At 58.6% G+C, this 15,772-nt stretch overlaps 6 protein-coding genes across 6 annotated transcripts; 3 read left to right on the top strand and 3 right to left on the bottom strand.

Annotated features, from left to right (window-relative positions):
- The first annotated feature begins 1,506 nt into the window (after positions 1-1,506).
- LOC104382554 (scale keratin-like) lies at positions 1,507-1,872 on the top strand. The gene has a single exon (XM_009990532.2). It carries the CDS (start codon positions 1,507-1,509, stop codon positions 1,870-1,872), a length of 366 nt encoding a protein of 121 aa, XP_009988834.2.
- A 2,273-nt stretch (positions 1,873-4,145) lies between these two features.
- On the bottom strand, positions 4,146-4,511 carry LOC147526135 (scale keratin-like). The gene has a single exon (XM_086630465.1). The coding sequence runs from the start codon at positions 4,509-4,511 to the stop codon at positions 4,146-4,148; it is 366 nt and encodes a 121-aa protein (XP_086486591.1).
- Positions 4,512-6,114: 1,603 nt separating this feature from the next.
- Positions 6,115-6,480, top strand: LOC147526134 (scale keratin-like). Its single transcript, XM_086630388.1, has one exon. It carries the CDS (start codon positions 6,115-6,117, stop codon positions 6,478-6,480), a length of 366 nt encoding a protein of 121 aa, XP_086486514.1.
- A 2,262-nt stretch (positions 6,481-8,742) lies between these two features.
- Positions 8,743-9,108, bottom strand: LOC147526133 (scale keratin-like). The gene has a single exon (XM_086630397.1). It carries the CDS (start codon positions 9,106-9,108, stop codon positions 8,743-8,745), a length of 366 nt encoding a protein of 121 aa, XP_086486523.1.
- Positions 9,109-10,240: 1,132 nt separating this feature from the next.
- Positions 10,241-10,606, top strand: LOC147526132 (scale keratin-like). Its single transcript, XM_086630374.1, has one exon. It carries the CDS (start codon positions 10,241-10,243, stop codon positions 10,604-10,606), a length of 366 nt encoding a protein of 121 aa, XP_086486500.1.
- A 3,710-nt stretch (positions 10,607-14,316) lies between these two features.
- Positions 14,317-14,682, bottom strand: LOC147526131 (scale keratin-like). The gene has a single exon (XM_086630398.1). It carries the CDS (start codon positions 14,680-14,682, stop codon positions 14,317-14,319), a length of 366 nt encoding a protein of 121 aa, XP_086486524.1.
- Between the last annotated feature and the right edge of the window lie 1,090 nt (positions 14,683-15,772).

Raw genomic sequence — 15,772 nt, 5'->3', positions numbered from 1 at the left:
GAGAAGGCAGTTGGAGCAGTGGTTGGCAGAGCCCGGCAGAAGCACAGCTTTTATAGTGGCCCCACTGGTACTCAGCACCACCTGGGCCAATCTGCAGAGGCCACACACCCTCCTGCCAATGCCATGACAGGGATGTGCAGCTCATGTCCCTCCCTGACTCACCATCGGCTGGCCACACCAGCCCATAGAATCATGGAATGATTTGGGTTGGAAGGGATCTTGAAGATCATCTAGTTCCAAGTCCCCTGCCATGGGCAGGGACACCTTCCACTATACCAGGTTGCTCAATGCCTCATCCAACCTGGCCTTGAATACTTTCAGGGATGAGGCATCCACAACTTCCCTAGGCAACGTGTTCTAATGCTTTACCACCCTCAGAGTGAAGAATGTCTTCCGTAGATCTGATCTACATCTCCCCTCTTTCAGTTTAAAGACATTGCCCTTTGTCTTATCACTATATAACCTTGTAAAAAGACCCTCTCCAACATGCCACCCTCAAGCCTTTCCTCCTAGTTCTGCTAGAAGAACTAAAGAATGACATCTCCCCAAGTAATGGAGCTCCAGGGCCAAGGACAAGAGGTCTGAGGGGCTGTGGCCCCGCTGGCAACAGCCTGTGCTAAGTGGGCCCAAGTGGAAGTCTGAGCTCCTTGCACCGGGCACCATGGTGAAGAGCACGAGGGGTCTTTCTCTCCCTGACTTGCAGAGGTCAATAGCTAACGCCTGCAGGCAGATGGAGACCAGCTGTATTGGGCTGATGAGTGAGGCACGGTGCTGAGCAAGCAGTGGCCTAGAGGAGTGCCTTTGATTTGGCGTTTCGTAACCCGGTGCCTCTGCAGATCACAGCAGACCGTGTACAAGGGGTAGGGGATGGCGTGCAGAAGCCCCTTAGAGGGCAGCGCCAGCCCCTGCTCTTCCCTGTGGCTCTGCCAAGGAGGTGCGGGGTCGCTGCGAGATCAACACCTTGATGAAGAGCTGTGACACGCAGGGCACTTGCAGTCAGCCTTTGTCACGCTGCGTGGCCTCTTCCCCAGGAAGATAATGAGAAGGGAGTGGGGCTGGTTTGGCCCATGAGGCAGCAGCTGGCAAGTGTCTGAGCGGGGTAATTGCAGGGGCTGATAGAGCAGATTGGGGCTGGTGAGGTAACGATGTCAGCAAAAGAGCCCTGTGCCACATGGGGAGGAGACAGGGGCTGGGCTGTCACGGGCTACATGCCCCCAGCACGGCCAGCTCCTCCCCGTGCTCCTGGGCAGCCATAAAAGCAGTGCCCTTGGCCAGTGTCGGCATCCCACTCTCCTGCCTGTCTCTGCTCAGCACAAGGGTAGGTGGGTGCCTGTGGGTCTCTGCCTCCTCTGGCACGGGTCGGCATGGGGCTTCCCTGGGCAGGAGAGCTCTGCTGGCAGCGGGCATGCTGGAAGCAGCTGTGGGTGGCTGGGGTGAAATCTCCTCCTCACTCATGACACCTGTCCTTGGGGTCGTGTCTTTCAGGCTCAACTCTCTCGCACCAAGATGGCTTGCAAGGACCTGTACCCACCAAAAACCAGCGTGGCTGTCCCACAGCCCATTGCTGACAGCTGCAACGAGCTGTGCGCCCGGCAGTGCCCCGACTCCACGGCCTTCATCCAGCCGCCCCCCGTGGTGGTCACCTTCCCTGGCCCCATCCTCAGCTCCTTTCCCCAGCAAGCTGTGGTGGGCTCCTCTGGAGCACCTGCCTTCGGGGGCAACCTGGGGCTGGGGGGCCTCTACGGTGCGGGGTCCACCCTGGGCTCGGGGGGCCTCTGCACCTTCGGCACACCCTATGCTTCTCCCGCCTACGGCCCTTGGGCTGTGCCCCGCTACAGCAAGAAGATCTGGGACACCTACGGGCCCTGCTAGACCCATTCCCCAAAGCCCTCCAGCACCTGGGCTGACTCACCCTCACACCTCCTCTCATTTCTCCCCTCCTTTCCCTCTCTCTGTGCCACCTCTCCTCTTCGCTCCTGCCCAGGCCAGCATGCACCACTCCACCATCGTCTCACAAGGCGCTTGCTTCTTTCTGCGACAGCCACCACCTGCGAGAAGCCTGAGGAACAATTCTCTTGAAGCCTTAAGAAGGGACAACCTGCTGGCCTCTGTCTTCTGGATGTTTCTCTGCCCTTGAAATAAAACAAGTCTGCTTCCAATCCCTGCCTCTCTGTTGTTTGTTTCGAAGCCCAACCACTGCCCACCAGCTGGGGCAGGGCAGTGGCTCAGCCTCAGCTGCCTTTGGGGAGACCCCACAGCCCTGGCAGCCCTGGCCACGCAAACTCCTGCAGTGCAGCTCCAAGGGCTCTGCCTGAAGGCAGGTGGCTCCCCTGCGTGCAGGACATGCAGCTCGGGGGGCTTTGCAGACCTCCAGCCCCGCTGGGCACGAGTGGGGCTGCCCGAGGGGCTTGGACACAGCCAGGGCCAATGGCTGCCACAGCTCCAGCCCCTTTCTGCCTCCACAGCTCTGCAAAAGGCCCTGGGAGAGAAAGCAACCAGGAGACTTCCGTTTCCCCTTCCCTATCCCTTTTGCCTTCATATTATCTTTCCTGTCCTCGTTGTCCTTCCCTTTCTCCTCCCTTTGCTTCTCTCCCTTCCAGGTCCCTCTGGATGCCATCCCTACCCTTCAGTGTGTCCACCACACCACACAGCTTGTTGTCATCAGCAAATTTGTTGAGGGTTCACTCGATCCCACTGTACATGTAACTGACAAAGATGTTAAACAGCACTGGCCCCAGTACTGACCTCTGATGAACGCCACTTGTCACTGGCCTCCACTTGGACTTCGAACCATTGACTGCGACTCTCTGTGCGTGACCATCCATCAATTCCTCATCCACTGAATGTTCCATACATCTAATCAGTGTCTCTATGATTTAGAAACAAGGATGTCACATGGGACAGTGTCCAGTGCTTTAAAGAAGTCCAGGTAGATGATATCGATGGCTCTACCCTTATCCACCAACGCTGTAATCCCATCATAGCAGGCCACAAAATTTATCAAGCACCATTTCCCTAAGTGAAACCATGTTGTCTGTCACCTTATTTTGCATACTCTCTATCCCTTCAGCATCTCCATGTGGACCCATGCTCCACTCTCTCCAGTAGCTCCACACCTCTGCAGTTCTGGAAACAGCTCTGCAGGAGTGGCCTCACCGATGCTGAGCAGGTGGAAGGATCCCCTCCACCCACCTGCCGGCCACACTCCTACTTCCTCCACGTGCAGCCCAGGACAAGGCTGGCAGCCTCTTCCCAAGGCACATTGCCACCACCTGCTCTCCTTGCTGTCTGTCTCCCAGCACCTCCAGCACCTTTCCTGAGAAGCTGCTCTCCAGCCACCGATGGCCATTTCCCAAGTGCAGGCTTTAATGCTGTCTCTCATCCAGCCTCCTCTTTGTGGACGCCCACAGATGCTGCCGTGCTTCTGCAGAGCTGAGGGAGCCGGTGGAACTGATGCCAATTGTGGGCTGAGAAGACCAGGCAAAGGAGCACAGCCAGTGCCTGTCCTTTCTCTGCCCTCTGCTCTTTCCCCAGCTCCTGCAGACCCAATCCAAAGGCTCTCTCCCCTGACTGCTGCTGGTACCATCCCTCTCCCAACATCACCACTCCTCACCTTGCCTGGCCACCTCACGACCACCATCTGCCCACTTCCAGTTCCTGGCCACCCAGACCTTCAATCTGATTGACTTTGGAAAAGGAGGCAGGGAGACAGCACTTGGATGCAGGAAAACTTTATTGTGTCCAGAGGGGCAACAGAGATTGTCACAGAGATGGTGGGCCAGAGCCAGAGAGGCTGGTTGCCACGTGTTGGAGGAGGCAGAGGGATCTTCTCCAGAGCATGGCTTCTGGCAGCACAGGCTCCCCTTTGTGCGGCACGGCAGATGCTGAGGACTTGGTGCTGCAGCCTGGCTGAGCCTTTTGGGTGCACCTCCTGCCCTGATAGCCAGCTGGGAGGAGAGGGCAGGGGAGGAGAACAGAGGGCAGGAGAAGAAGGGCCGAGTAGGTGCAGCAGTGGCAGCTGCCCAGGCGTTTGGTGCTGGTGCTGCTCAGCACTCCTCAGTGGCCTGTGCCTGCCAGCTCAGGCCTGCATGGGTGGTGGTAGCGTTGGCATGGGTCTGGGGGCAGTGGCTGTGGCTGCAGTGGGTCTAGCACGACCCGCAGGTGTCCCAGAGCTTCTTGCTGTAGCGGGGCACAGCCCAAGGGCCGTAGGTGGGAGAGGTGTAGGGTGTGCCGAAGGTGCAGAGGCCCCCCGAGCCCAGGGTGGCCCCGACACCGTAGAGGCCCCCCAGCCCCAGGTTGCCCCCGAAGGCGGGTGCTCCAGAGGAGCCCACCACGGCTTGCTGGGGGAAGGAGCTGAGGATGGGGCCGGGGAAGGTGACCACCACGGGGGGTGGCTGGATGAAGGCTGTGGAGTCGGGGCACTGCCGGGCGCACAGCTCGTTGCAGCTGTCGGCGATGGGCTGTGGGACGGTCACGCTGGTTTTCGGTGGGTACAGGTCCTTGCAAGCCATCTTGGTGGGGGATCAGCAGATGTTCTGCAAGAAGGATGGCAGAGATGGTCAGAGAGCAGCAGAGGGGAGCGCCCAAAGCACATGGGCCGGGAGCGCAGCAGGGCATAGGAGGAGAAGCGCTCGCAGACTTACCCTTTTCCCTGAGGAGAAGGCAGTTGGAGCAGTGTTTGGCAGAGCCTGGTAGAGGCACAGCTTTTATAGTGGTCCCACTGGTGCTCAGCACCACCTGGGCCAATCTGCAGAGGCCACACACCCTCCTGCCAATGCCATGACAGGGCTCCTGCCCCTCCCTGAATCACCATCCCCTGTCCAGATCAGCACTTGCCACCTCGGAGCCTTTCCATCCCTTTCTGCTTGCTGAACTAATGGATGGCATCTCCCCGAGCAATGGGGCTCCAGGGCCAAGGGCAAGATGCCCGAGGGGTAGGGGCTCCGCTGGCAACAGCCTTTGCAAAGTGGGCCGGGGTCTGCGCTCTGTGCACTGGGCATCACGGGGAAGAGCATGAGTGGTCTTTCTCTCCATAACTCCCTTGACCTGCTGGCCACACTTCTTTGGATGCAGCCCAGGATATTGTTGGCTTTCTGGATGCCAGCACACATTGCCGGCTCATGTTGAGCTTCTCATCAACCAGAACACCCAAGTCCTTTTCCTGAAGGCTGCTCAAATCCGTTCTTCTGCTCAGCTTGTACATGTGCATGGGAACGCCCTGACCCATGTGCAGGACGTGTCCCTTGGCCTTGTTGAACTTCGTAAGGTTCGCACAGGCTCACCTATCTGCCACAGGGAAGAGCACAAGGGATCTTTCTCTCCTTGCCATGCAGGAGGCCAGCTGCGTTGTGCTGGCGAGTGAGGCACGGTGCTGATAGGCAGTGGCCCAGAGGAGTGCCTTTGATTTGGCGTTTCATAACCCGACACCTGCAGATCACAGTAGATGGCGTAGGGCAGGTGGGGGCTGGTGTGCGGGAGGCCTTTGGAGGGCAGTGCCAGGTCCCTGTTCTTCCCTGTGGCTCTGCCAAGGAGGTGTGGGACTGCCCTGAGACCAAGGCCCTAGGGAAGAACTGTGGCATGAAGGGCACTTGCAGTCAGCCTTTGTCACGCTGCGTGGCTTCTTCCCCAGGGAGATAATGAGAAGTGAGCAGGGCTGGTTTGGCCCATGATGTGGCAGCTGGCAAGTGTCAGAGCAGGGTAATTGCAGGGGCTGATAGAGCAAATTGGAGCTGGCGAGGAAGTGGCATCAGCAAAAGAGCCCCGTGCCATGCAGGGAGGAGGCAGGGGCTGGGCTGTCACAGGCCACGTGCCCCCAGCATGGCTGGATCCTCCCTGTGCTCCCGGCCGGCCATAAAAGCAGTGCCCTCTGCCAGTGTCGGCATCCCACACTCCTGCCTGGCTCTGCTCAGCACAAGGGTAGGTGGGTGCCTGTGGGTCTCTGCCTCCTCTAGCAGGGCCCAGCGTGGGGCCTCCCTGGGCAGGAGAGCCAAGACAGCAGCAGGCATGCTGGAAGCAGCCATGGGTGGCCGTGGGAGGACATGACGGAATCTCTACCTCACTCACGACACTTGTCCTTGGGGTCATGTCTTTCAGGCTCAGCTCTCTCACAGCAAGATGGCTTGCAAGGACCTGTACCCACCGAAAACCAGCGTGGCCGTCCCACAGCCCATCGCCGACAGCTGCAACGAGCTGTGCGCCCGGCAGTGCCCCGACTCCACGGCCTTCATCCAGCCACCCCCCGTGGTGGTCACCTTCCCTGGCCCCATCCTCAGCTCCTTTCCCCAGCAAGCTGTGGTGGGCTCCTCTGGAGCACCTGCCTTCGGGGGCAACCTGGGGCTGGGGGGCCTCTACGGTGCGGGGTCCACCCTGGGCTCGGGGGGCCTCTGCACCTTCGGCACACCCTATGCTTCTCCCGCCTACGGCCCTTGGGCTGTGCCCCGCTACAGCAAGAAGATCTGGGACACCTACGGGCCCTGCTAGACCCATTCCCCAAAGCCCTCCAGCCCCTGGGCTGACTCAACTTCACACCTCCTCTCATTTCTCCCCTCCTTTCCCTCTCTCTGTGCCACCTCTCCTCTTCGCTCCTGCCCGGGCCAGCATGCACCACTCCACCATCGTCTCACAAGGTGCTTGCTTCTTTCTGCGACAGCCACCACCTGCGAGAAGCCTGAGGAACAATTCTCTTGAAGCCTTAAGAAGGGACAACCTGCTGGCCTCTGTCTTCTGGATGTTTCTCTGCCCTTGAAATAAAACAAGTCTGCTTCCAATCCCTGCCTCTCTGTTGTTTGTTTCGAAGCCCAACCACTGCCCACCAGCTGGGGCAGGGCAGTGGCTCAGCCTCAGCTGCCTTTGGGGAGACCCCACAGCCCTGGCAGCCCTGGCCACGCACACTCCTGCAGTGCAGCTCCAAGGGCTCTGCCTGAAGGCAGGTGGCTCCCCTGCGTGTAGGACATGCAGCTCGGGGGGCTTTGCAGACCTCCAGCCCCACTGGGCACGAGTGGGGCTGCCCGAGGGGCTTGGACACAGCCAGGGCCAATGGCTGCCACAGCTCCAGCCCCTTTCTGCCTCCACAGCTCTGCTAAAGGCCCTGGGAGAGAAAGCAACCAGGAGACTTCCGTTTCCCCTTCCCTATCCCTTTTGCCTTCATATTATCTTTCCTGTCCTCGTTGTCCTTCCCTTTCTCCTCCCTTTGCTTCTCTCCCTTCCAGGTCCCTCTGGATGCCATCCCTTCCCTTCAGTGTGTCCACCACACCACACAGCTTGTTGTCATCAGCAAATTTGTTGAGGGTTCACTCGATCCCACTGTACATGTAACTGACAAAGATGTTAAACAGCACCGGCCCCAGTACTGACCTCTGATGAACGCCACTTGTCACTGGCCTCCACTTGGACTTCGAACCATTGACTGCGACTCTCTGTGCGTGACCATCCATCAATTCCTTATCCACTGAATGTTCCATACATCTAATCAGTGTCTCTACGATTTAGAAACAAGGATGTCACATGGGACAGTGTCCAGTGCTTTAAAGAAGTCCAGATGATATCGATGGCTCTACCCTTATCCACCAACGCTGTAATCCCATCATAGCAGGCCACAAAATTTATCAAGCACCATTTCCCTAAGTGAAACCATGTTGTCTGTCACCTTATTTTGCATACTCTCTATCCCTTCAGCATCTCCATGTGGACCCATGCTCCACTCTCTCCAGTAGCTCCACACCTCTGCAGTTCTGGAAACAGCTCTGCAGGAGTGGCCTCACCGATGCTGAGCAGGTGGAAGGATCCCCTCCACCCACCTGCCGGCCACACTCCTACTTCCTCCACGTGCAGCCCAGGACAAGGCTGGCAGCCTCTTCCCAAGGCACATTGCCACCACCTGCTCTCCTTGCTGTCTGTCTCCCAGCACCTCCAGCACCTTTCCTGAGAAGCTGCTCTCCAGCCACCGATGGCCATTTCCCAAGTGCAGGCTTTAATGCTGTCTCTCATCCAGCCTCCTCTTTGTGGACGCCCACAGATGCTGCCGTGCTTCTGCAGAGCTGAGGGAGCCGGTGGAACTGATGCCAATTGTGGGCTGAGAAGACCAGGCAAAGGAGCACAGCCAGTGCCTGTCCTTTCTCTGCCCTCTGCTCTTTCCCCAGCTCCTGCAGACCCAATCCAAAGGCTCTCTCCCCTGACTGCTGCTGGTACCATCCCTCTCCCAACATCACCACTCCTCACCTTGCCTGGCCACCTCACGACCACCATCTGCCCACTTCCAGTTCCTGGCCACCCAGACCTTCAATCTGATTGACTTTGGAAAAGGAGGCAGGGAGACAGCACTTGGATGCAGGAAAACTTTATTGTGTCCAGAGGGGCAACAGAGATTGTCACAGAGATGGTGGGCCAGAGCCAGAGAGGCTGGTTGCCACGTGTTGGAGGAGGCAGAGGGATCTTCTCCAGAGCATGGCTTCTGGCAGCACAGGCTCCCCTTTGTGCGGCACGGCAGATGCTGAAGACCTGGTGCTGCAGCCTGGCTGAGCCTTTTGGGTGCACCTCCTGCATGTCCACCAGCCAGAAGGAGAGGGCAGGGGAGGAGAGCAGAGAGAAGAAGGGCCAAGGGGTTGCAGCAGTGGCAGCTGCCCAGGCGTTTGGTGCTGGTGCTGCTCAGCACTCCTCAGTGGCCTGTGCCTGCCAGCTCAGGCCTGCATGGGTGGTGGTAGCGTTGGCATGGGTCTGGGGGCAGTGGCTGTGGCTGCAGTGGGTCTAGCAGGACCCGCAGGTGTCCCAGAGCTTCTTGCTGTAGCGGGGCACAGCCCAAAGGCCGTAGGTGGGAGAGGTGTAGGGTGTGCCGAAGGTGCAGAGGCCCCCTGAGCCCAGGGTGGCCCCAGCACCGTAGAGGCCCCCCAGCCCCAGGTTGCCCCCGAAGGCGGGTGCTCCAGAGGAGCCCACCACGGCTTGCTGGGGGAAGGAGCTGAGGATGGGGCCAGGGAAGGTGACCACCACGGGGGGTGGCTGGATGAAGGCTGTGGAGTCAGGGCACTGCCGGGCGCACAGCTCGTTGCAGCTGTCGGCGATGGGCTGTGGGACGGCCACGCTGGTTTTCGGTGGGTACAGGTCCTTGCAAGCCATCTTGGTGGGGGATCAGCAGATGTTCTGCAAGAAGGATGGCAGAGATGGTCAGAGAGCAGCAGAGGGGAGCGCCCAAAGCACATGGGCCGGGAGCGCAGCAGGGCATAGGAGGAGAAGCGCTCGCAGACTTACCCTTTTCCCTGAGGAGAAGGCAGTTGAAGCAGTGTTTGGCAGAGCCTGGTAGAGGCACAGCTTTTATAGTGGTCCCACTGGTGCTCAGCACCACCTGGGCCAATCTGCAGAGGCCACACACCCTCCTGCCAATGCCATGACAGGGCTCCTGCCCCTCCCTGAATCACCATCCCCTGTCCAGATCAGCACTTGCCACCTTGGAGCCTTTCCATCCCTTTCTGCTTGCTGAACTAATGGATGGCATCTCCCCGAGCAATGGGGCTCCAGGGCCAAGGGCAAGATGCCCGAGGGGTAGGGGCTCCGCTGGCAACAGCCTTTGCAAAGTGGGCCAGGGTCTGCGCTCTGTGCACTGGGCATCACGGGGAAGAGCATGAGTGGTCTTTCTCTCCATAACTCCCTTGACCTGCTGGCCACACTTCTTTGGATGCAGCCCAGGATATTGTTGGCTTTCTGGATGCCATGCATGAAGGGCACTTGCAGTCAGCCTTTGTCACGCTGCGTGGCTTCTTCCCCAGGGAGATAATGAGAAGTGAGCAGGGCTGGTTTGGCCCATGATGTGGCAGCTGGCAAGTGTCAGAGCAGGGTAATTGCAGGGGCTGATAGAGCAAATTGGAGCTGGCGAGGAAGTGGCATCAGCAAAAGAGCCCCGTGCCATGCAGGGAGGAGGCAGGGGCTGGGCTGTCACAGGCCACGTGCCCCCAGCATGGCTGGATCCTCCCTGTGCTCCCGGCCGGCCATAAAAGCAGTGCCCTCTGCCAGTGTCGGCATCCCACACTCCTGCCTGGCTCTGCTCAGCACAAGGGTAGGTGGGTGCCTGTGGGTCTCTGCCTCCTCTAGCAGGGCCCAGCGTGGGGCCTCCCTGGGCAGGAGAGCCAAGACAGCAGCAGGCATGCTGGAAGCAGCCATGGGTGGCCGTGGGAGGACATGACGGAATCTCTACCTCACTCACGACACTTGTCCTTGGGGTCATGTCTTTCAGGCTCAGCTCTCTCACAGCAAGATGGCTTGCAAGGACCTGTACCTACCGAAAACCAGCGTGGCCGTCCCACAGCCCATCGCCGACAGCTGCAACGAGCTGTGCGCCCGGCAGTGCCCCGACTCCACGGCCTTCATCCAGCCACCCCCCGTGGTGGTCACCTTCCCCGGCCCCATCCTCAGCTCCTTCCCCCAGCAAGCCGTGGTGGGCTCCTCCGGAGCACCCGCCTTCGGGGGCAACCTGGGGCTGGGGGGCCTCTATGGTGCCGGGGCCACCCTGGGCTCAGGGGGCCTCTGCGCCTTCGGCACACCCTATGCTTCTCCTGCCTACGGCCCTTGGGCTGTGCCCCGCTACGGCAAGAAGCTCTGGGACACCTACGGGCCCTGCTAGACCCATTCCCCAGAGCCCTCCAGCCCCTGGGCTGACTCACCCTCACACCTCCTCTCATTTCTCCCCTCCTTTCCCTCTCTCCGTGCCACCTCTCCTCTTCGCTCCTGCCCAGGACAGCATGCACCACTCCACCATCGTCCCACGAGGCACTTGCTTCTCTCTGCAACAGCCACCGCCTGCCAGAAGCCTGAAGGAACAATTCTTTTGAAGCCTCAAGAAGGGACAACCTGCTGGCCTCTGCCTTCTGGATGTTTTCCTGCCCTTGCAATAAACCAAGTCTGCATCCAACTCCTGCCTCTCTGTTTTTCCTTTCGAGGCCCAGCGTGGGCTGCATGCTGAAGGAGCCCTGCACGTGCTGCCCACCAGCTGGGGCAGGGCAGTGGCTCAGCCTCAGCTACCTTTGGGGAGACCCCACAGCCTTGGCAGCCCTGGCCACGCACACTCCTGCAGCGCAGCTCCAAGGGCTCTGCCTGAAGGCAGGTGGCTCCCCTGCGTGCAGGACATGCAGCTCGGGGGGCTTTGCAGACCTCCAGCCCCGCTGGGCACGAGTGGGGCTGCCCGAGGGGCTTGGACACAGCCAGGGCCAATGGCTGCCACAGCTCCAGCCCCTTTCTGCCTCCACAGCTCTGCTAAAGGCCCTGGGAGAGAAAGCAACCAGGAGACTTCCATTTTCCCTTCCCTTCCCTTCCCTTCCCTTCCCGTTTTCCCTATCCTTTTGTCCTTCATACTATCTTTCCTCTCCTCCTTCTCCTTCCCTTTCTCCTCCCCTTGCTTCTCTCCCTTCCTCTTCACTTTCCTCCTCTTCTTCTTAGCCTTCCTCGTCTCTTCGCTCTTTCATCTTCCCTCTCTCCTTCCACTTCTCAGCCCCAGCAGACACTAACCTACTTGCTGCTGCTCGCTTCTCTGCTGCAGACACAAAATCGCACAAATCACAGCCTGATTACTGGAGCAGGAGCCTTTGCAGGGCAGCTCGTCATGCTGTCGTGTCAAGTGGGGTCATCCAGAGCCACCTGGCAGCACTATCTCCAGGCAGCTTTGGTATGTCTCCAAGGATGGAGACGCCACAATCTCCCGTGGCAACCTGTGCCAGTGCTTGCTCCCCCTCACAGGGAGAAAGTGGTTTGAGATCTTGAGTTGGAGCCTCCTGAGCTTCAACTGGTGTCCGTTGCCTCTTCTCCTGCTACTTGACACTCCTGAAAGAGCCTGGCTCCATCTTCTTGACACCTTCCCTTCACACATGTGTGCACATTGAGGAGATCCCCCTGAGACTCCTCGGAGTCAAAATGGGTAGTCTCAGCCCTCTCAGGTTCTCTCCAGAGGAGGCATATAATCATAGAATGCTCTACGTTGGAAGGGACCTCAAAGATCATCCAGTTCCAACCCCGTTGCCATGGGCAGGGACACTCTCCACTACACCAAGTTTCTCAACGCCTCATCTAACCTGGCCTTGAACTCTTCTAGAGATGGGGTAGCCACAGCTTCTCTGGGCAACCTGTTCAGCGTCTCATCACCCTCAATGTAAATAATTTCTTCCTTCTATCTAATCGAAATCTCCCCCTCTTTCGGTTTAAAACTATTGCCCCTTGTCCCGTCGCTATATACCCTTGTGAAAAGTCCCTCTCCAGCTTACCTGTAGATTCCCTCTGGTACTGAAAGACTACTATAAGATCATTACAAAGCCTTCTGTTCTCCAGACTGAACAACCCCAACTCTCTCGGTCTGTCTTCATAGGAGAAGTGCTCCAGCCCTCAGATCGTCTTCATGGTCCTCCTCTGGACCCGCTCCCACAGCTTCATGTCCTTCTCGTGTTGCGGACTCTAGAGCTGAACGCAGTACTCCAGGTGGGGTCTCACAAGAGCAGAGTAGAGGGGCAGAATCCCCTCCCTCGACCTGCTGGCGACACTGCTTTGGATGCAGCCCAGGATACGGTTGGCTTTCTGGGCTGCCAGCGCACATTGCCGGATCGTGTTGAGCTTCTCATCAACCAGCACTCCCAAGTCCTTTTCCTCAGGGCTGCTCTCAATCCATTCTCCACCCAGCCTGTACTTGTGCTTGAGATTGCCCTGACCCATGTGCGGGACCTGTTCCTTGGCCTTGTTGAACATCATGATGCTTGTAAAGGCCCACCTCTCCAGCCTGTCCAGGTCCCTCTGGATGGCATCCCTTCCCTCCAGCGTGTCAACCACACCACACAGTTGGTGTCATCTGCAAACTTGCTGATGGGGCACTCGATCTCACTGTCCAATTCGCCAAAAAAGACATTAACAGCACCGACCCCAATACTGACCCCTGATGAACACTGCTCGTCACTGGGCTTGACTGAGACATATAATCATTGACCACGACAATTTGAGTGTGATCATCCAGCCAATTCCTTATCTACCGAGTGGTCCATCCATCAAATCCGTGCCTCTTCAGTTTAAAGACAAGGATATCATCTGGGACTAAGTCAAGTGCTTTAAACAAGTCCAGGTAGATGATGCCAGTGGCTCTTCCCTTATCCACCAATGCTGTAACCACATCATACAAGACCACCAAATTTATCACGCACCATTTGCCCTTGGTGAAACCATGTTGGCTGTCACCAGTCGCTCACTTATTTTCCATACCCCCTGTCCCTTCAGCATCTGCGTGTGGCCATTTGCTCCATTCTCTCCAGTAGCCCCACATTCTCTGCAGTGCTGGGGAACCCAGCACTGGAAACAGCTCTGCAGGGGTGGCCTCACCAGTGGTCAGCGGATGGAAAGATCCGCTCCTTCCATCTGCCAGCCACACTCCTCCTTCGTTCGTGTGCAGCCCAGGACAAGGCTGGCAGCCTCTTCCCAAGGCACATTGCCACCACCTACTCTCCTTGCTGTCCGTCTCCCAGCACCTCCAGCATCTTTTCTGACAAGCTGCTCTCCAGCCACCGACGGCCATTTCCCAAGCGCAGGCTTTAATGCTGCCTCTCATCCAGCCTCTTCTTCGTGGACGCCCACAGATGTTGCCGTGCTTCTGCATACCTGAGGGAGCCGGTGGAACTGATGCCAATTGTGGGCTGAGAAGACCAGGCAAGGGAGCACAGCCAGTGCCTGTCCTGCTCTCTGCCCTCTGCTCTTTCCCCAGCTCCTACAAACCCAACCCAAAGTCTCTCTCTCCCCTTACTGCACCCTCCCTCTCCCAACTGCACCAGCCCTTACCTCGCCTGGCCACCCTACAACCAGCATCTGACCTCACCCAGTTCCTGGGCACCCAGCCCTGGGATCTGCCTGACTTGGGAAAAGGAGGCAGGAGACAGCACTTGGATGCAGGAAAGCTTTATTGTGCCCAGAGGGACAGCAGAGACTGTCAGAGAGGCGGTGGGCCAGAGCCAGAGAGGCTGGTTGCCACGTGTTGGAGGAGGCAGAGGGATCTTCTCCAGAGCATGGCTTCTGGCAGCGCAGGCTCCCCTTTGTGCGGCACGGCAGATGCTGAGGACTTGGTGCTGCAGCCTGGCTGAGCCTTTTGGGTGCACCTCCTGCCCTGATAGCCAGCTGGGAGGAGAGGGCAGGGGAGGAGAACAGAGGGCAGGAGAAGAAGGGCCGAGTAGGTGCAGCAGTGGCAGCTGCACAGGCGTTTGGGGCTGGGGCTGCTCAGCACTCCTCAGTGGCCTGTGCCCGCCAGCTCAGGCCTGCGTGGGTGGTGGTAGCGTTGGCGTGGGGCTGGGGGCAGCGGGTGGGGTTGCAGTGGGTCTAGCAGGGCCCGTAGGTGTCCCAGAGCTTCTTGCCGTAACGGGGCACAGCCCAAGGGCCGTAGGTGGGAGAAGCATAGGGTGTGCCGAAGGTGCAAAGGCCCCCCGAGCCCAGGGTGGCCCCGACACCATAGAGGCCCCCCAGCCCCAGGTTGCCCCCGAAAGCGGGTGCTCCAGAGGAGCCCACCACGGCTTGCTGGGGGAAGGAGCTGAGGATGGGGCCGGGGAAGGTGACCACCACGGGGGGCGGCTGGATGAAGACTGTGGAGTCAGGGCACTGCCGGGCGCACAGCTCGTTGCAGCTGTTGGCGATGGGCTGTGGGATGGCCACGCTGGTTTTTGGTGGGTACAGGTCCTTGCAGGCCATCTTGGTGGGGGATCAGCAGATGCTCTGCAAAAGGGATGGCAGAGATGGTCAGAGAGCAGCAGAAGGGAGTGCCCAAGGTGCGTGGGCCGGAAGTAGAGCAGGGGACAGGAGGAGAAGCGCTCGCAGACTTACCCTGTTCCCTGAGGAGAAGGCAGTTGGATCAGTGGTTGGCAGAGCTAGGCAGAAGCACAGCTTTTATAGCAGCCCCACTGGTGCTCAGCACCACCTGGGCCAATCTGCAGAGGCCACACACCCTCCTGCCAATGCCATGACAGGGCTGTACAGCTCCTGCCCCTCCCTGACTCAAAATCCCCTGGCCACACCAGCACATAGAATCATAGAATCATAGAATGATTTGGGTTGGAAGGGACCTTGAAGATCATCTAGTTCTAAGTCCCCTGACATGGGCAGGGACACCTCCCACTACATCAGGTTCCACAACGCATCATCCAACCTGGCCTTGAACACTTCCAGAGATGGGGCAGCCACAGCTTCTCTGGGAAACCTGTTCCAGTGCCTCATCACCCTCAGAGTGAAAAATTTCTTCCTTCTATGTAATTTAAATCTCCTCTCTTTCAGCTTAAGGACATTGTCCCTTGTCTTATCACTATATGCCCTTGTAAATAGTCCCTCTTCAACATGCCACCACTGAGCCTTTCCTCCCTGTTCTGTTTGTTGGACTAAAGGACAGCATCACCCCGAGCAATTAGTCTCCAGGGCCAAGGGCAAAGGGCCTGAGGGGTTGGAGCTGCGCTGGCAACAGCCTGTGCCAAGTGGGCCCAGACATCTGCGCTCCATGCGCTGGGCACAACGGGGAAGAGCACAAGAGGTTTTTCACTCCCTGACTTGCAGAGGTCAATGGCCAACACCAGCAGGCAGATGGAGACCGGCTGTGTTGGGCTGGCGAGTGAGGCACGGTGCTGAGCAGGCAGTGGCCAAGAGGAGTGCCTTTGATTTGGCGTTTCGTAATCCGGCGCCTCTGCAGATCACAGCAGATGGTGTAGGACAGGTGGGGGCTGGTGTGCAGGAGGCCTTTGGAGGGCAGTGCCAGCCCCTGCTCTTCCCTGTGGCTCTGCCAAGGAGGCACGGG

This window comes from Tauraco erythrolophus (assembly GCF_009769465.1).
Source record: "Tauraco erythrolophus isolate bTauEry1 chromosome 30 unlocalized genomic scaffold, bTauEry1.pri scaffold_44_arrow_ctg1, whole genome shotgun sequence".
In the NCBI taxonomy this organism is placed as follows: domain Eukaryota; kingdom Metazoa; phylum Chordata; class Aves; order Musophagiformes; family Musophagidae; genus Tauraco; species Tauraco erythrolophus.
The sequence above is the reverse complement of the archived record's forward strand: the minus strand, read 5'-3'. Positions and strand labels throughout refer to the sequence as shown.

Coding starts and splice junctions, on each gene's coding strand:
- LOC104382554 (XM_009990532.2), top strand. CDS start 1,507: ATGGCTTGCAAGGACCTGTACCCACCAAAAACCAGCGTGGCTGTCCCA.
- LOC147526131 (XM_086630398.1), bottom strand. CDS start 14,682: ATGGCCTGCAAGGACCTGTACCCACCAAAAACCAGCGTGGCCATCCCA.
- LOC147526132 (XM_086630374.1), top strand. CDS start 10,241: ATGGCTTGCAAGGACCTGTACCTACCGAAAACCAGCGTGGCCGTCCCA.
- LOC147526134 (XM_086630388.1), top strand. CDS start 6,115: ATGGCTTGCAAGGACCTGTACCCACCGAAAACCAGCGTGGCCGTCCCA.
- LOC147526135 (XM_086630465.1), bottom strand. CDS start 4,511: ATGGCTTGCAAGGACCTGTACCCACCGAAAACCAGCGTGACCGTCCCA.
- LOC147526133 (XM_086630397.1), bottom strand. CDS start 9,108: ATGGCTTGCAAGGACCTGTACCCACCGAAAACCAGCGTGGCCGTCCCA.